Raw genomic sequence first — 20,912 nt, 5'->3', positions numbered from 1 at the left:
CGTTCGCTTATTTTTCCGCTCATTTCATTTGTTTTCCCTCCAGACACATTGCCACTGACATCTTTGTCACCTGAACATCCTTCCGCTTCCGCTCACCTTCCTGCTATCCTGCTGGGTTCCCTATTCCTCCGCAGATTACGCAGCACACTCGCACGGATCCTCTTTCCTTTAGCCTCTAAAAAAACCTATCTCTATAGCTTTCTGTTTGTGCTGAAATTGCTTCTCCCTAAATTGGCCGTAGCCCTCAGATTTCCATCCCCTCTGCGAAATGGCCGTCTGCTGTCTTAACGGAAATCTTTGCCGGCAATTTCACACCAAAAAGGAAAACACTTCCTACTACTTTAGACAATCCCAAATACCTTCATTATATGGAGCCTGCCATCGGAATCGGAATCGGCAACGGAATCACAAACGCAATCGAAAAATGGCATCAAAATGCCCTCCAGAGCATAAGCGTCTTTTATTTTATTGTTTTGTCAACGCTTAAAAGAAATGTTTTTCCATTTAGCTGCACACTTATGAGTATTGTGCTCTGCGGATACGTTTTCGGGATTTAAAAACGAGAAAAAGAAGCGAGCAAAGGAAAATATGAGGGAAATGTGGTCGAGCTTATGTGCGAGTGTTTGTGCCATTGACGACTTTTCACACCACATCAAAAGGCGACGAGGCGAGTGCACTCAAGTGTATAAACAATGGCGTTAAGTGTTTAAGTGCACGGAAATATCAGAGCCATGGATTGGCCTCGAACTCGAACAGTCGAGCAGTCGAGCAGTCTTAGACCTCTCAGCTTTAATTTCGTTTTATGGCATTAGCAATTTAAAGAAGGGAAAACGAGCGCAGATAGAGCAGCAGACACAAAGTTTAATTGCTGGCAACAGCTTGGAAATAGTTACAGATAGAGCGGGGGCCACATAAAAAACCGCATTGGGAACACGGACCACTCAAAAAGAGGAAAAAAAACGCCAGGGAACCAGGGAACCAGGGAAAGATGTATAAAAGAGCAGAGCAGATAGTCCAATAGAGACATCGGTGTATAATTTTATTGGCGCTCTGTGGCTGCCAGATGGCGCCCATAGCTCCCTTCGCCCTTCTCCATTCCCTGTATTTACAGGTGGCTTAGAGGGGGAGGGGAAATTGCGGGCGAGGAGGGAGTCCGCCTCCAGTTGGCTTAATTCAATGAAGCGGCTTAAGGCCAACATCAGCTGTGGCCAGCTTAAGTTAACAGTTTAAGTCGAAGCGTAAGTAACTAGAGCTGGTCTTTGGCCCGATTAGCTTAATTAAGAGAACGTGTGAGTTGGCCGAGCGATCCGAGAGAACCCGAATCCCCGTGGGAAGCTAACAGGTAATTAATAAGGATGGGAGAAAAATAACTGTTGATGGATGGCCTAGTTGATCGATGAACACGGTTCGCTCTTCTAATTCAAATTGTTGGAGCAGAAACCATGGATGGATGATAAATCACTTGGACGGAAAGTTACTGTATCAAAATCGGTTTAGTAAATTACATTTTGATGAAGTGATGAATTTATCACATAGTTGGTAATAAAATGTCAGAGATTTGAGTAAGTTGATTTAAAAATGTACAATTAAATTAACGAATATGTTTGTTCCAATTAGAAAGATAATAAGATTTAAACCTTATTCAAATCTTCTTTTAATTTAGCTTGAAATTTTCAAGTGCTGCAGCTCCTATCTCATAGGACAATCCCTTCTAATCGCTTTAAAAAATATGGGAAAACTAATGGCTAACTGAAAAAACATTTGCTTTAATGGCTTTCTTGGTCTGCTAACTTTCCGCGTTTTTAATTGGTTGGAAAATGCCAACGTAAGTAACAGTTAATTGCCTTTAAGCAGCCATACCGGAGCACATGTACCCGCCATCCCCACCAATAATCCCCATACCATCCAATCCCTTCCCGCCGAACCGAACCGAACACACCTCAATGCCCCAACACCACTGCAGTAAATAGTTTCGACGTTATTTTCCTTTGCCCCTTTGCTGGCCATAATTAGATGCATGACTTGGCAGGGTCTTTTATGTGCGGTTCGCTTGCTCCGGCCGAGAGTCCAGTCCGTCTATCCGTCCATCCGTCCTCCTGAACGTCCGTCTAGAGTTGCCGGTGCCGGCTACTCAATTAGCCAGAAAAGACATTAAACTTTCGCCCGGGGCAGCTGCAGAAGTTCAAGACTCCGACGTCTCTCCATGCCTAATGAAGTTAGTGCAGCAGCAAAATAAAAAACCCACAAAAAGGCGAAATGCAAAAACAGCCACAGAAAAAAAAGCGCAAACATTTCGGAGCGCCACTTTTTAGGGCAGCTGCTGAAATTGAAAATCAACTTGAATTCCCTTCGCCACCTTTGCGCTGCTAAACGTCTGCCATAAATAAAATGTGAAATTTTTTCCTGAAAACCAAAACAAAATTGCTTCGTTGCCGAGGCGAAAAACGGGGGCGTAATGGGGGCGTGACTGCGGTGGGTGCGAATATTGCTAGCTGCACTTGCCCGTGGCTTTTCCACAGTACGTGACTGGTTATCCCGCACAGATGCCACATCCCCACCCCAGAACCTTTCCTGTTGCTGCTGCAACACATTTTGCGTATCAAATTTTGTGCAAAATACTCACAGCTCGATGAAATTCTATTGGGAAATATTTTTCCGCAGGGCTGTGAAAAGGGTATGCTCAAAAACTGCAGGAATGCCGGCTGTTGGAACATGTTTAAAAATGTTTTTTTCACACAAGCGAAAAAAGTTTAAAGTACAAACCATAAATAATATTTATTTGGAGAAACACATACATTATAAATTGTATAATTGATTAAAATAGATTTAATAAATGAAAAATCTCCAAGATATACAAGTTTATCTTCACAAACCCTCCAAATAGCTTTTATTCAATAATCCCCAATTTAAGCGTATGCTTGGGTCACCTTATCATCCGGAAACACTTGCCATCAATTTTTCAGCAGCTCTCGCCCTAAATCGCCCGTTCTCGTGTGGATTTGGGACTCGATCTAGGTGGCTAAGCTCTCGAGCACTAAACTGCATGGGAAACCATTAAAAATGAATTGCCCGAGCATATTTTATAAACGAAAATAATTTTCAGCAGAATTTGTTGCTGAAATAACAACCAGAGGCGGCGGCAACTATTAATAACAAAGTGTGGAGAAGCGAGGACCCCGCGAACTCCCCTAATACAATCATATAAATTACACTGCCAGAGCAATCAATCAATGTCAAAGTCAGACTGAGTTGCGCTCATAGGCCCAGGGTCGTTGGAAACACGGGGATTGGAATGGGTATGGGTATGGGGATGGAGATGGCTTTGGCTTCGGCTTTGGCTCGGCTTTTGCCGGGGTAGATTTAAGCTAAGCTGCCACGTACTTGGCCGCTCATCAATTTCAATAAGCTGGCCTCGGAGGGAGATGGGAAGTCCGAGTGTTCCGGACAAGCGACCATCAGCGAACCATTAGCACCTAGGCCAAGTGGCAGCGGCATTTGTCAAAGTCCCCCGATCTACCCTATATCCCCCTTAACCCCCGACACAGCCCTCACATCGCAGACATCCTCGCCTGTGTTTTGCATTTTAAATTGTGGCACAAATGAAATTGAAAATGGCTGCTAAAGATGTGCAACAATGCGACAACATCGCTCAATTGCCAGCTCCTTTGTCTTGGGCGTATCTGTATCTGTGTATCTGTGGAAGTATCTGTATCTGCGTGTGGTGTCAACAATGGCAGAACGCTTTGGGTGGCATTTCATTGACAGCAAGTCATAAATATAACAAATGACAGCCGGCAAGTGGTGAATGACAGTAGAAAAAGAAGGAGAGTGAGGCGGTGGAAACCCATGCCAAGATCCACACAGAATAGTTTTTGCCATATGCAAATTTGCTGGATTGGGTTAGATGATAAGACCAAAGGATAGCCAAACAAAAACCCTTCCTCGAATTCTATTGTGTTTAATGGTGAATGTTTTCGTTGGTCACTTAAGGTTTAAAACTCTCTTAAAGTTCTTTTGAGCACTATTTGAAAGTATAATTGATCGTAATTTTAAACATCTATCAGAAATTATAGTCTTGTTAGCAGTACTTTATGTCAGCCAACTGCATTGTGTAGTACTCTATTTCGAACCCACTCAATCTTGTCAATCGTTACCGACTCAACCTTTATTTCCTAACCACAATGAAAACCAATTCATGTTCCCATAGCTATGGACAATGCATAAAGACTTTCCCCGAACCACGGACATTCCCCATTGTGTCTTCCAGCATGATCTCTTTCCTAATCACTCCGAACTCCAGTTCCAGACTGCTGCCTCATCAATCAATCAATCACAATGAGCTCTTTGGAAGGGCAAAAGAAGAAAGAAAGACAATCACTTCGGAGAACCTTTCCCCGTGGCCACATCATCCCGCTCTAATGACAGCAGGGCACTTACGCTATCTGGAATCGGCTTAATCGGCCCTTCCACTCGGAATTGAAATGTAGTTCGCCTTTATCGGAGGGACCACACCTATGTGTCGGTTCCCTGGTTCCCTGTTCCCTGGAACAGATGCAACCGCTTTCAACCGCACTCGCAGACCGCAGAATGCCGGCATAACGGCAACACCTGCCCATCAGTTGGGTCACTCTCTCTGTCGGTGTGTGTGTGAGTGTCTGCGTGTATGTGTGTGCAGCGGAAGTGCATAGAAGCAGAGCTAATGGCGGCGGAGGAAGAGAGGAGAAGAAGCAGGATCCCACCAAACATCAGGCGGTGGAAACGGGAGGGGAACAGGCACAAAATCGTCGGCGCCGCATTTTGGAGCAGCTGTGGATGCGGTTTATTCTCCGACTGAGGCTGCAGCGGAAGTTTTAACAACCGCCGCACACACACTCTCATGCACTGAGAGAAAAATCTGATTTATAAACCAATAAGAAATTAAAAAAGATTTTGAATAAATACTGTATACTTGGTATCTACTTTCCAAAGCCATAATGCAAAATATTTCAATTAATCTGCTCAGTTTCCGGATAAACATCCAGTAAACATTTTAAGCTAAGATAAAGTTGAAGTTGTAAAAATACACTTTTATAAGGATTTATCGTATAGAAGAAACTTAATTATATGTTATTTTTGGATAGTTAACCACTCTTAAGCAATGAAATAATTAATAGAGTAATAACAAAAACCAGAATACTTTTTTCTTTTCAGTTCAACCGTTTGCGTCAGTGCAGTCGCAGGGGACACACACATATGGAAATTAAAATCAATTGCCTTTGGAGTGGGATACGGGGAATCTCCCGAAGACACACACGACGCTCCGCTGCCATCATTAGCTGCAATCGAAGTCGTAGTTTTGTAGCCGTGCATGTGTCATGCTGTTCTGTTCGGTTCTGTTTGCCACGAAAATCCCTAAAAGACTTAGCTCGCCATGTGTCCTGGCCTATCCGACCATGGATCTCCTTGACGTTTTTATAGCTGCTAACAATGTGTCAGTTTTCCAGGAACTCCGTTTCGGTTTCGGTTCAGCCCTGAGCCGGGTCCGTATCTTTGGCCTCTGTAGCGGATAATTAGGCAAAAGTTTTGCCTGCAAGTTTGAATGAAATGCTGGATGAGTAAGCGGCCAAATATTCGTGGCAGAAATACGCTAGATCTCAGATAAGAGAGGGTTCGGACCGACAGCTGATGAATGTATGGGTGCTATCTCAAATATTTCACAAAGATCGCTGGAGGAAGTGGAAAAGGTTGCTCGGAATGCAAATAGTGGCATCTGTATGAGACAAAAGAATGCTGTTGAGATACATTCGGAAGATACAAAAAGGGTTACAAATGTTTGCCATTAAAACGAAAAGAATTCGAGACGACTTTATCAGGAAAACTATTTGTGTCTAGCAAAAGAAAGCTTTTTATACTGAATACATAACAAAAATATTTTGTAGAAAAGTGCTTTTAACACAACTTTTTCGAAGCTAAATAATTTAAAAGACTTTTAAATTTAGAAGCCCGTGTATCTCCCGTGATTGCTCATAAATTTACTAATCCCCAAGCATCCAAGATAGTTTAAGTCTCTTCAGCTTTTTTCATTCATTATGAGTGGAGACTTTCCCCGTTCATCTTTTTATAGCACCTCAAGGAGCACCTCAAACACTAGAAAAAAATGCATTTCCTCCGATCCCCTTTCCCTCTCCCCTCTCTTCCACGTTTTTCTGCATATTTTTGGCATCCACGGGTACCCCATTTTTATTATCGGAATGGGGGCCACACAAATTATGCGTAAATATGCGTACCTCCCCCCTTCCCCTTCCCTGCCATATTTCTTGTTTATCGTTTTGCGAAAAGTCAATTTTTATAACGCACAGAGCAGCGATGGGGGCCAGATAAACCGATCCGTACATATACAGATGTGTATATAAGAGTCGAAAAAAAGTGATTTGTGGCTGGCTGAAATTGGCGCAACACTGCGAGGCAGGAACCCCCAGTGGAGAAGGTGGTAAGGGAAAAGAATATGTAACAAATTTGTAATTTGAACGCCACAAATCATAATTTTGCATAATGATCAATTCATAAACGTCAAAACCTTGTTATTCCCAGTCGCCTGTGAAGTGAGTTATGAGCGCTTTTTACCCGTGGAATTTTTTGACTATTTCAAAGGCACGGATTGGTGTGGGGTAGCTGTCGTGATTGCGTAGCCCGGAAATATATATTCGACGACAGGGACAGACACCTAATACCCAGCTCAAAAGCAAAACAGAAAAGACAGGCAAACTTCCTACGAAAACTAATTAAATAAATTGCATTAAATGCTCGCCGAGCAGTTGGTGTAGGGCCAAAACAGATATCTGATTACATGGCGGGTGTAGAAAGTTGTCCGTTGGGCTTTCAGATATTATTAGGTAAGGTTATGCACATAGCAAGCCAAAGCGGATTGCACGGAATTAGATTTTGTTCGCCTTTGGACTTATGTATGCAAAATGCTAGGGGTTATTAAGGTTTCAAAATGGGAGAAATAACATTAAAAAACGAACTCTTGTAACGTTGTTACCAACACAAATCCCTACAAAAATTGTAAGAGAATTCAAATAAATAATTTTAATATTAGGATAGTACAAAAATATCTGGTAAAACAGTATTTTAATTCTAGCACATATTAGAAAGCGAAATTATTGAATGTTGTATGTTTAAAAACAAAAATCATAATCGCAACTCAAATGGCGGAAACGAGTCTTATTTAAAACTAAGGTCTTTATTAATAATTAAGCTTCTAAACCAATTTTTCATGCAAAGGGTAGTTAAAGTTTCAAGCTGTATTTATTAAAAATTCCTTTTCAAATTATCTACAAACAAAATTCATCAAAAGAGCCGAGAAAGTAACGCAATCTAGAGGGCCTTTGCCATAACTCCAACTGACAGATGGCTCCTTCTCGCTTCCTGTTGGCCCCTCCCACTGCCGTTGCCACTCCCCCTCCGCCCCTCCGTCCCTCCGCCCACTCGGTTACCTTCTTGGGCAGCCTGCAGCATATCAAATTAACACAGACACGATGTCGAGGACCCAGGACTGTTTGCTGCCCATTAACTGTAGCACTTTTGGGGCACGGCACCCCTTAGTTACTCCCCGTTAACCTAGCAGCTTCAATTTGTTGGTCAGGTTTTATAAGTACACCAAGAGAAAGGGGTGACAATATGTGCAACAAATTCATTTATTTTATTTATGTAAACAAATTATTATTTTCAAGATACATTACTCCTAACAGAAAAAAGCATCAGCAACATTTCTTAATCGCAAATGTTTGTAGTTCTTTTCCCTTGTCTATGTGAAATATGATTTTGTATTATTTTGTAGTAATAGCTTCCCCGTGTGTTTCCGTGTATATACGTGGCTTTTTAATGAGCATCGTGGCCGCATCGGGGAAACTTTGAGGCTGGATCTCCGACTGGCTGGTGACTTCAGCGATTCCGAGACCGAGAGTCCCGGCCACGGCAAATTGCAGGTTCTCTTTCCCTTTTCCTTCGAGCCCTGGCCACAAAGTGTTGCGTTGCACTCATATTTTGCCGTGTGCACCTTAATTATATGGCCGCCGACAGAAATTCAAGTGAAAAACGTTTCTCCGATGATGAAAACGAAGCAGCGGCCGCGGCGGAGGAAAAGGAAGAGGGAAAATCAGAAGAAGAGGTAGCAATAGCAATAGTGGTCGAAACCTAAGCCTATTCCGTGCCGCTGTTTAAACCATGAAAATTTAATGCCAGCTTACGGCGAACAATGCCCCATGGAATGTGCGACGAGGGACTGCGAGGGAATTCGAGAATTCGAGGAATTTTTAGGACCACATTTCCGCTTAGGCTCCGGAGAAGAAAACGCCCGCACCAAGTATTAATTATGTACGCATAAAATATCTTTTGAGACCCTTTGAACGGCTCTCAACCCTTTCGGGTCCGACATCAATGGGATGCAAATTAACTGTACAAACATAAATAACACTTAAAATTCTCAGAAAAAAACGAATGGATATATATATCAGCGGTCCGCTCGGCATTTGTCAAAGCAATAAAAATCGCTGGGCTTCTGTTTGATAAGAGTTTTTTATCATCTTTGATGCGAGGGCTCCTTCGTCCCTTCATTAATTCACAGGCACGCAGCCGTCCCTTTTTGAAATGGTCTCTCATTACCCTAGATACTTTTGTGCTGGTTTTTCCGCATCCGTATCTCTGTTTCTGTATCTGTATATGGATCTCAACTTGTTGCTGCTACAGTCCGTACCGTTTTTTCCCACAAGTCTCACAGAGACTTTAATGAATTGGAATTGACAGTTTGTCGGCATTTTATATGTACGAAAATATACTCGTATATTTATGTGGGTTTTGTTCTCTTTCGCGGCTTTTGAGTATGCTCGTTTTTAATGTATCTGCAAGATGCATCATCAATTATTCAATAGACTGCACTGCAATGCAGTCAAACGAAAACTTTGCCCTGACAGACCCCCCACCACCCACTTCGTCCCGCGGCCCCAGTCGCTGGAAAAGTGATTAATTGGCGCTACAAATTTATGACGTTGTTCGGCCGATAGCGAGTTGAATGTATGATAAAGCCCGAAATGGATAGGAGTTCGCCCTCCGAGCGATTAAAACTTTTCGTCAGTGAGGCAAACTTCAACTTCGTAAATACATTAAAGTATCCGCATGTGTTCGTGTGCGCGTTGTTTGTTTGTTGTTGTTTGTCCTGTCATTATGTTTATTGTTATGGTCTTCGTTTTGTGCAATAAATACTATATAAATCGTAAAAATAATTTATAAAGCCATATTTACTCGGCAGAAAGGGCCGAACTTCTAACGAGGTTTCCATAGATATTTTCTGTTATTTGCGGTAATGGGAAACTTTGATATATGATCGCCTGAAGGTTGGGGTATTTTTTTTGAACTCGTTTATGGAGTTTTTCAAGAGATGATGGGTTAATATAATATTATTTGCAGCAAAAATATATTCTTAGTTTTTTAGGTTATTATATTAGCACCAATATTATAGCAATAATATTTTGTACTCCAATAATAAATATATGTACTTTCTCCAAATTAACACTTCTTGTTTAATGAACCACTCTCCCCCATTTTCGCTTCACTTTTTCACAGACTTTAAGTACTCGCCTAGAGCATTTTTCATGTTGTAATTTAACGCTTTTTTATGCCGCTCTGACCACACCCACAACAATAACAACGAAAACCCCCTCGACTGATTTTCCCAGTTGGTCAACGGTACCGAAAATCTTTTCAGGCAATGAGGGTCCATTGTTATTATGATTATTTGTAATGTATGTTAAAGAGGACGGGGAGGGTGGAAAACGGTGAGGGGGGAAAGCTCAGTTCAATGCTTTTAGGTTCTACTTGGGCTGATTGTTTCCCCCTGGACTCCATCTCGGGGGGCTGAGTTCCGCCACCGGGATTGTGTTAATCATGCTACATTGCAGCCGTTCCACAATAATCATAATAATCGAGAGTACAACAACACCGAACAACAACAAACAACATCATTATTTCGGATATTTATGATATTTATGTAAGCTGGTGGGATGGGCCGATGAACATAGATGTGCGCCTCGATTGTTGTTGCCATGGCTCTTGATAAAAATTTAATGTAGCATGTTAACAAGCGACCCGTTATGATTACCCCGACCCCTGCCCTTCCTTCGCACAATACCAATCCAATCCCGACAATATCCGAAACTGAATGGAGGGAATGGTGGAGAAAAAACTATTGTACAATACAACACAATCCCGGCAATTCCAATTCGAAAATTCTGCAGTCCAGTGATGATGATGTCGGCTCCACAGACGACTCAACTTAACCCCTGGCGGGTGCGGGGGGTGGAAATAGGACGGCGCGGCAGAGAGGGTTAGGCAATCCCAATTCGAAACGTAGCACAGTGGTCGGTCCCATAGGCCAAAAATCAAAAAATCAATTTTGGAATTTTAATTTCAAGTTTGGCGCATCTGTTTATCAATAAAACAAGGCTTTAAAAGCAAGTATTAGTTTTGTCTTGCTCCACATATTTGCGGAGAAATTGGGGTGCAAAGTGAGCGCACAAACCCAGCGATCAACTGAAAGCGTGCGCATGTCTTTTGAAAGCGTTAAGTTAATAATTAAAAAAAATATAAAACAATCGTTTAATATCCGAAAGTGAAATGAATATTAAAGTTGAAGGTTTGTAGATTGTGTTTTTCTAATTTTTATTAATTTTACATGCTATATGTGACTGTGACAATAATTGTTTATCCACCTCAATTTTACAAGTTCTGCAGAACTAAACATCAATATTCTGCAAAGGTAAAAGTTGTGTTCCCAAAACTTCTCAATAATGAAATTTTTTTTTAAATGTTAATCGATATTTAATTAGTATTATCTGTGAAAATCATCTGCGAATAGCTGCGAATCCGTTCAGAATCTGTTAAAGAAGACGAGTACCTCGTTCCTTTTTCATCAGTTTTTGATTTTCTAGAGTAACCATTTCTAATATATATTGAAAAATTTATTTTTTATTACTTTTATTTTACTATAAATTTATGTTAATCATCGTTTTTTGTTATCTTTTGTTAATTTTTTAACCAAAATTAAGTGTTTAACAAATATAATTTTTGTCAGTTACGCTTAAAAAAAGTGTAGTATGCATTTGGGAGTCAAATTTTGAACATTTTATGGTAAACACGATGGTAGCGGATATATTTGGCTTTAATGGTGCTGATACTTAAAATATAACATTCATACGCTATTATATACCTACAAAAAAAATTTCAACTCGATATTCCTACTGGAAGTATTTTTGGCCGCCTTCTCCATACAAGACCGACCACTGTGCGTAGGTGCGCCACACCAAGCTCAAAGTAAAGTTGGAACCACAATTTGAAGCCGTCGGTCGGCGGAGGAAATGAATAATCAATAATCACAATTGGAAATTTTCTTTAAATTGGCAAATGCCGGCAACATAACAGTTTAATTTTTGTCTGCGGCAGACGATTGAGGGAAATGGTTTTATTTTCCTCTGGAAAGAGGGTGAGAAAAATATGGACAGAGCTGTTGGATTTTGAGCTAAGAGAATTATATTTCTGCTTTGACAAGTTCGCTTTGAAGCTGCTTTTGAAGTCACAAATTGTATTAGTCTGGATTTTTGGTTTCATCTGAAAAGACTTTGAAATGGTAGGTCATTATGAAATAAGAGAACGTTTCATTTGATAGAATCTGAAATTCAATTTTCAAATCATAATGCATTAGGAAGGAAATTCCAACAGAAAAACTTCTCCTTTAACTTTAACCAGGTTATAAACTAGCAAAAAGATTTTTGGGAATACTTAACCAGGCACTCTGACAAGCTAGTTCCGCCTGACAAACAATTCCCAACGAATTTTCCTCACTCACACTCAGCCTCATGGAGCTGCAAGCCATCCATTATCTATTCTCATTCCCAAAGCACTTAGCTGCCGTTGTTGCCGAGCTTTTGCATTTTAAAGTATCTCGCCCGCACATCCCACTTTTCCGCTGCAACACGTTTTTATCATTTAACTAGGTGGATGGGCGGATGGGAGGATGAGAGGATGGGAGGATTGGAGGATGGTTTCAGACCCGAAAATAAATCCCGTCCAGAGGAGCGGAGCACTTTCGCATCAACAGCGTGGGAATTAATATCAATGTCGTTGTCGTTGTCGTTGGTGGTGGTGGTGGTGGTGCAGCTGCTTTTCCTGCTGCTATCAGCTCTCAATTTTCCAGCACAGCCACCATGGCGTATGTGTAATGCCCATTTTTTTTGTTGCTCTCTACGGTTTTTACTCCTCCTTTACTCCTATTTTTTGCTTTTTATCAATTAAAAGCCACTTCAAAAGCGGAAAGTGTCTGTGTGTGCCGTTGACACGCATATACAAAAAGTGGGAGAGACACCCAAATACCCCACACACATACACACTAACACACAGCCACATGCTGCCAGATTCACACACAGATACTCTGGGTATTCATAGTTCGCTTTGTTGTCAGTTGACTTGGTCTGCTGGTTTTCTGTTTGTTAGCCGCCTTTTGTTTTATCGCCTCCCCCTGAAACCGCCTGCCACTCCACTTTGGTAAAACAAAATGGAAAATCATTAAAAACTGATCATTTCTATTCACGGCTGATGGTTAATATAGTCATTTAATTAAACAAACCCAAAAATATTATAGCAAAATATCGATATACAAATTATGATCTCGAACATAGTATACACTTTTGGCTTAGTAAACAATTTTAAGTTTTTACTTAGAACAATTTTAACAAACATATATAAAACAATGTTTATCCTCATAAATAAATGCTTTAAATTATTTTGTTAGATAACGATTTCACTGAAATAAACTTTATTTTGTTCAAATTATAAAAATGAATATGCTTTTTGGAATGCATTAAAGCATTTCCCACTCGCAGTTTCCACTTTGGTGGGGTCTTCCCCAAAAAGTTTCCCAGGCCGCTTTCCTCAAAGCACTCACGCACACAGCCATGCGGGTTGGGGCCACATGTTTGGCGGCTTTTTCGCTTTGACATAATCAAAAGCAAAGCGAACTGAACCGAACCCAGACCCAAACCAAAACCAAAACGAAGCGAGCAAATGACGCGACGATCCCCGAAAAAATACAACAAATACTCGAAAGCGGCAAAGAGCGGCGGTGGCGGTGGCGGCGTCCACTCAAAGCTAATGACCGACAAAGCGTTTTGTATTATTTTCAATTTCATTTTCACTATACACAAACTATTCCCCTGGCCCCCAGAAACCCCCACGGCCCCCACTTTTCACCCTTCCCCCTTGGTGACAACCATTTTCGCCTCGGCCTCGCCACGCTTCGCCTTGCCGTGCATTAAATATTATTAAGATAAGGCGGGGGGTTCGCTTATCAATCAGACGTCAGAGGCACCGACCCTCGTATATATAATTTGCAAAGAAGAAGAGCCAACAGGGTTCTTCCATCAGAGTTATTGGAACAAACTGGCACCCGAGACTCCATAAATATTTGTTTAGAACTTGTTTTCCCTTTCGCCTTTTGGGGGAAAGAGTGTTTGGCTTGGGAGGCAAATTAAATAGATATTTAACATGCTTTGGTTAGTTCTTTGATTTCTTTATGGAAATGTTAAGTGCTCAGTTTATTTATCTAAACACAGCATATGCATTTAAATTATGAGATGCATTTTGTGACCCTTAGGACCTCTGTTTCGTGGCCATTCATTTGTTTTTAAGAGCCCCCTATCGAGGCATAAACTTAAGGCCAAAAGTTATGGCAAGTGGGAGAAAGGCGAGATGGGGGTCGTGGTATTTGCCATTCAGCCCAGGTCCAGCATAATTCCGAGAAGCGACCCAAGAGCCAATTGCTAAATCAACACAAACAAAAGCCGATGACCAAAACAAAAACCCCAAAAGTCATTACATATATCTTGAGTAACCCCAGCCCCCGGGAAGCCTGCAGAAATGCAGAAGCTACGAGCTAACAGCTTTTTATCTTTTGGCACAAGGCGGCTCGGCATTGTTTTGGTTTTGGTTTTGGTTTGAGTTTTGGTTTGCCAGCAGCCTCCGAAAAACCAGTCCATCGAGCTGGACCAAAACCAAGACCAAAAACCCATCCGATCCGATCCGATTCGATCCAAACCGAGCCGAACTGAACCGAACCGGCCATATAGGGTCGCTGGCATGTCGAAAGGCAGAGCGGCAACTTCCTGGCTAATATTACGAAAATTGCTTATACCGGGCTATTGCCCCTGCTCCTCCTCCTGCTCCTCCTCCTCCTCCTCCTCCTCCTCCTTCCCCTTCCCCCTCTACTCTGTCCACTCCCCGCTCTGTGGATCAGCCAAAAAGTGCCAAGTCAAAGTTGGTGGCTGCAGCTTGAGTTGGAACCCCTTTTCCCGGACTTCGGGACGGGGGCTTTGAGCCACGGCGCGGTTCGAACCACGTTGCTTTCGGCCTGTCATGAAGGCAATGGATGCAATGCCGACGCGATTCGCCTGTTGCCTTCTACCGTAATTCACAACAACCACAACCATAATAATAACAGCAACGGCACGGCATCGAAGAAAAGCCAAGGCAAAAGTTGTGAAGCCCGCACAAGATACAGTGGTTGCAGGACGGAAAATAAATGCAGCTCACTCAGAATTGTAAATAAATAAAAATAATTTAATTGAGAAAGACAAGGTTAATTTTAAAATTAAATTATTGCAATCCCTTTCTCTTTAGTAAGTAATATATGTGATTTTTTTTACCTATTACAAAAAAACATTACGTAAATAAACTACTGTTATGAAATTATGAGATGCATTACAACTTTATTTAAGCAAGTTCCTAGGTACAAAGAACACTTATTTACTACTTTAAACGGATTTAAGGCCTTCATAATTTCAGTTTCTCATGCATTTAGGTATTCAAAGTAGCTACACCTCATCTGCAAACTACACCACCACCTAAAGTAGGGTTTTGAGTCCGTCCTTACGTGATGTCTATTAAATCGTATTTAATCTGCTTAAGATCCCCCGAACCTCAATAAACCAGCAGTTTCGGTTTCGTATTTTCCCTGCACATAAGTACCCCCGATAATCCCCATTCAAACACACATTTTCGAACCACTGTGGACGGCCTCTGGTGCCGCGCCTCAAAGCAAAAAGCGCATCTTTTGAACAGAGCGCAAAGCGCAGCTTGGCAGTCGGCGCGGTGTGTATCTCAAAGATACAAACAGAGTGCGCTCGCTGGATCGCCGTTCCTCGGTCCGTCCGTCCGTCTTTCGGTCCGCCAGTCCGCCAGTCCGCCAGTCCGCCAGTCCGTCCGTCCTTCTGTCGATCGTCGTTTGGTCTCTAAACCGCTTTTGTGTAGCCGCTGCCGAGATGTTTGGCATAGTTGGCCTGGCCGCGGAACTGGTTGGCTGTGGCTGTGGATGTGGCTGTATCTTCGAGATGGAGTTGGGGAGTTTCTGAGTTGTGGATGGAGGTGGAGATGGCGATGGATGGGGGATGGGGGATGCGGAGGAGAAGGGGGAGCTTGCAACAACTCTGCCGCCTGCCGCTCAGTTATTATTATTTTTGCTTGCGGCGGCGGCTCGACGACTTGCTGCCGCTGATGCCCGATGTTATTATTGTTGTTGTTTTATCAACGTGAGGGTTTTAAAAGGTTTTTGTGTATGAGTCGGTCGGTATCGGTCTTGGCCTCGTAGCAGCTGCTGCTTTCTACACAGGAAACAATTATAAATGAATATATAGTAGGGTTGGGAATAAATAATTAATCTATGTTGCATTAAAAGTTGATCAAATCAATACATAGAATGGGGATTTATTAAATAAAAATATTACTATTTCTTTATTGATAAGCAAACGCAAAAGAAAATTGTTTACCTATGTCCTTAAACTGTAGATGCCTTTGGCGAAATTTAAATGTGAACAGAATACACATTATTATAAAGAAAATATGTGAAACTACAGATTTTTCTAAGATTTTAATTGCCTTAAAGCCTATAGGCCTACTTATTGAACTATTTTCTCTCCGTGCAGTCCATCAGCAGCGGCAAACTCCACCTCCATCGCGCCATCGACTTGCCTTCGGTTTTACCTGCAACAGGTAAGAAATGTTCGTACGTTGTTTTTAAACGGCGTCGGCATTTCAATTCGCTTTATTTTCATTTTTTGTTCCACTCTCTTCCCGTTTGTTGTTGTGTAGTATTTTCGAGGCTGCTTTCTTTGAAGTTGCATACTTCGGTGTGCCTTTGGAGGTTTCCTTTGAATTCCCCCTGCATCTGTCAGCAATTAGTGTACGGGCCTTGTCGTCCTGCAAGGGTTCAAAGTGTTGGCCTGGCATTTAATTGGCGCAGACCAATTGCCAGGCCAGCCGGAGAAGAAATCTCTCTCTGGGGCTTCAGAGCCAAACAGCAACAAAACAAAAAAAAACTCGAGAAAAACAAAGGGGATGGGATGGGGCCCCAGAATATTTCCGATGAATTTGTGGACAGAAAAACGAAACCCAAGGAACATTGATTGATTGATGTTCCTTCAGCGATTCGGACATCAACGTCGCTCGCTTGGCAGAAAGGTCGTCCGATATTCCGTTTCCAATTCCATTTCCAATTCCGATTCCGATCCCACTTAGAGAACAGAATCGGACCCTGTTTATTTACGTTCATGATATGCCATAGAGTATACCCATGACTAAGGAGGCGATCTCCGAGCAGCAGCAGCAGGAGCCAACGCCAAAGCGAAACGCTCTATTGATCTGATCGCGATCGGATCCCTTCGCTTCGATCTGTTTCCAAAAAATTCTATTTATTTTCCATGGGTCGCCGTTTCTTTTGATGTTCTGCAGTTGTGTTTTTCCTCTTGTTGTTGTTCTTCTTCTTCTTCTTCACCCTGCCCGACTTCTCGTTCTATTTTTGTGTGTCGTTTTACTACCACTTCCATTCTTCTCCCCATTTTCCAAAAGACCACAAGCGAACGGCTGTGTATCTTCTAGATAAAAATGCAGCCGGGGATTGCCTACATTTTATTTTCAACTTTTAGTTGTTCGGCGTAATTATTGGAAAAGGATGTGGGAGAAGCCCTTGACTCAATGAATTCTGAATGGTGGCTATGTGTTTGTGGAAACGGCCGTGTGTGAGTGGGTGAGCAATTGTTTGGGAGAAGGTAGTGTTTTAGATCTTCGAACCAGATATTTCTATGTTAATGGGAATGGCCTTCGATAAGAACAGGAGGTTAACGAATAGGGAAATAATCTGCGTGAATTAATGGGTTTAGTTTTGGATGAACGCTGTTCAGGGAATTTTACTTATTTGCTATTTTTAACCATTGGCAATAAAATACTTTCGCAAATCATGTTTTAGTCCCTGATCACTACAGGAAATTACCACAAATGTTGCCATAAACAATGTTGTGAACCCGACTTATCCACCTCCCCATTTAATAACTCTAATCCGTACATCTCTAAGCAATTAATAACCCATATTTAAGGAAACTCCTGACGCACTTAATCTTTTAATTTAATTTACTCGGGAATTGCCAACAAATTGTTTCCTTGAATGCTATCGCCCGCAGTTGGCCAGTCCCCGAACTTTGGCACTCCCCAAGAGCATTAACATCCATCTTTTCCATATCTGTTGCCAACTATCTGGAAATTCACTAAACAAGTTGAGAACGCTTGGCTTTCGCTTACCTGAGAATTGTTTGTAGCCGCCGAGAATTTTATGCTTCCACCATTTGACAATGTTGCCCGCCATCTCTGCACGAATATATATATATATGTTTCTATATATAAGTTGGTTGAGGATGCAGTTACTTGGCGGTGCCTTGGATTTTTCGGTGTTTTTATTTTTCGGGTGGTGATGGTGGTGTGGTGGTTGGGTTGGAAATTTACGAGTCCTGGGAGGAGGAGACCTGCAGCAGCCCGAAATGTTTTACGGCCTTTGTGTGTGGGTTCTGCGCTCCCCGGCTGGCTATCCTTTTGTGTAAGGATCTAAGGACTGAGACTAATATACTCCAGGTAGAAATCCTCCACTTCCACCGTGTGTTTATGCGCTGCCGCTGGGCGACCTTAATTTGTATCTGGTATTATTTTCGACTGTGCGGGTGGCAAAGTTACCGGTCGTAGTCGTAAAAGTTTTTACAGCTCTGATGTGCTGCATTTTAGTTTAATTTGCGCATATTGCGCTGCTTTATTTGATCTACGTGTGTGTATCTTGCAGATACTCGTACCTTTGTGCCCGCTGCGCGCGTAATTTTAATTGTAAAACATTTTCGCCGACTCGATTTGTTTTTCGCCAGCCGTTTTGTTGTTATTTCGCCTTGCGACGTAAATAACTTGGCGTATAAACAACAAAAAACAACAACAAATGCGAAAAGGCAAAAACACGATTTATTTCCAAACGATTGCGACGGCGACTGCGAAGTCGATTTTCGGGGGTGGCGTACCGGTTGTTTTTATTATTGTTGCGGGGGCGGTTTTTCGTTTTTGGATTTTACACTTGGATTTCCTCTCTGGCTAGAAAACTTCACTTCGCGTATCTCGCAGATACATTTATTCATTTGACCGGTAATAATTTTAAATTTCGATAGTAACTTCACTGGGCCACAAACAATTCATTCGGTCGGTCAGTAGTTGTTTTGGTGGGCCAAACTACGCGTATCTTCCAGATACTTTCCGCAGTATCTCGAAGTCTCAGCTCACACGTCTATTCGAATTAACGGACGAAAACAATCTGAAACCCCGACACATTCGAGAATCGCCGACACAGTGGTTGGGTGTTCGAAATTCGAGTGGCTCTCGTTCGGAAAATAAGTTTAAGGTAGGCTCGTCGCCTCTGTTAGTCCGTTAAAAATATTTACAATGAGTGCGAGCAATAGAGTGTATTTTCCAACCAGTATGCTGTGCATTAAAATTACCTTTCATATTACATTGGTTAAATTTTTTGTTTAAGTTGTGATTTTCTACAGCCCTGTTGGAAAACCTTATTTGCACACAAGGGTTAATGTTCGAAAATAAAAACTATCTGCACACAACTAAACTAAGTTTAAGTTAATAATAAAATATAAAATACCTCAAAAAATAATAAATATGTATAATACATTTTTATAAATAACATGGATTTTATCAATGATACACAGTATTATTAACAATATTAAACTTAACAACTTGGTATTAACATTTAAAACTTCTTAAATAAATAGTTATGTTAAAGGGGTATAAAGGAATATACCATTTTCATTCATATTATTAATATCTCCTAATAAATGTGTTCCCAAACTAAATGATAAGGAAAATAGTTAGTCTCCCTTTTAATATTGCTGATATTTTAAAGTTGATTAAAACCTTGTTTTTTAAAGTAACGTGCAACGGGTACTAAACGCTGAGAATTCAAAAAATGCAGCCTGTTAATTTTATCGATATTTTAAACTGATATTTTTTAGTATTATAGTTATATTTTTATAAAACGCAATTATCATCGAAACGATATTTTAAAAATATTCGAAATCCAACTCTGAACGTTAAGGGACTGACGAGATTACCTTATACTTATTCTACCATGGCTCGGACTCTCTTTCGCTGCGCTCTCCTCTCTTTCGGTTCGATATTCGAAATTGACAATATAAGGAAGGCGAGAATTTTCTCCAAGTGTTGCATTGGCAGTAGTTGCAAAGAGACAGCTGTGAAAACCCAACAAAAACAACCCAATGTGTAAGATGTGGTTTTGTTTATTTAAGAGCATTTTCGGCGGCAGTTTCGCGCTCTTTTGGGCTGTGGCAGTGGTTTTCGGAAATATGCGTGGAGGGTATGATGGGATTTTGAGCTAGTTTGCTTAATTAAAAAGACTAAATAAAAGGTAATATTTGTTTATTATATATTTTTTTTAAATGATTAAAGTACAAAATTTTGATTTTAACCATTTAATGGTAAAGGTCCAAACAATGGAATAGCAATATGTATTTAAATTTAATTATTCAAATCAATCTAACTACTGATACTATAAATTGCTATACTAATATTTTAAAATGTATAAATTCCATCGCCTTAAAGCATTTATTTTTCTATTTTTTTAAGTCACTTTTTTGTAAAACACATTTTTCATAAAACACTTTCTTAAATAAATACCCTTCAAACTTTAAAGCATTAAAACACAACGTTAAAAGAATCCGAAATAAAAAGTTTATAAAAAAAGGAAAGCTTATTATGGAGTTTGCCTAAATTAAACTGATGCTGACTACAAAGTATCTAGCAGAGGATTAAGCTGCTTAAAAAAGAATTTTCAATCTCAGTTTGAATGTTTCTAAGTATTGGCTGCAAAAAAAGCAATTGTGCCAACAACATCTTCAATTGCAGAGATTGCCACGCCTTAACTTGAGAGCTTTCTTTTTGCCTTGCACCTTACCAGTTTTATTTCGACTGGTTGTTGCTCCCTCCAACAGCAATTTTTGATTATACACATGTTTGGATAATACCCGGTTTTAATTTGGCTCTATGCATAGCCGCTGCTGAAAAAAATGCTGATTGTTTTTAAATTTGATCCCGACCGCTGCCCCTTCCAGTTTTTGCTTCGCAGAAGAAGCCGCCTGCTGAGCTTGAACATCAGGGCAATTACCTACCAGCGACCGAAAAAAGTAACCCCAAACCCAAACTCAAAACCCGCCGATAATAACAGAGCAAGGAGAATCCTGAATTACGCTGCGGAGAGCTGGCAAGGCAAAAAGAAGGAAAAACGCCAAGCTCTTTCTTTCTTCGGCGATCGAAGGCAAGTGGAAGGAACCCGCGGATCGAATCGTCTCGTCGTTAACCCTTTAAAGTTATATGTGGCGCAAAGCACTCTGAAGTAACTTATTATAAATTAAAACAATATTGGGTCGACCAAATCTTCGATCGGCATAGTTTACTCTGCTGAATCAGACATTAAATGCAGTAAGGTTGATCTCAAAAGGAATGAT

General features: G+C 41.1%; 1 protein-coding gene across 1 annotated transcript in view; it reads right to left on the bottom strand.

The window, feature by feature from the left end:
* Positions 1–18,704, bottom strand: part of LOC108088276 (protein naked cuticle) — a 44,735-nt gene extending 26,031 nt beyond the window's left edge. The window contains 1 exon segment of the mRNA XM_017185995.2: positions 17,653–18,704. Within this exon segment, the coding sequence (XP_017041484.2) occupies positions 17,653–17,716 (64 nt within the window). The 5' untranslated portion in view covers positions 17,717–18,704.
* Positions 18,705–20,912: the final 2,208 nt, after the last annotated feature.

Source organism: Drosophila ficusphila, unplaced genomic scaffold (assembly GCF_018152265.1).
Source record: "Drosophila ficusphila isolate 14025-0441.05 unplaced genomic scaffold, ASM1815226v1 contig_106, whole genome shotgun sequence".
Classification (NCBI taxonomy): domain Eukaryota; kingdom Metazoa; phylum Arthropoda; class Insecta; order Diptera; family Drosophilidae; genus Drosophila; species Drosophila ficusphila.
Note: the sequence above shows the minus strand (reverse complement) of the source record. Positions and strands in the feature narration are given on the sequence as shown.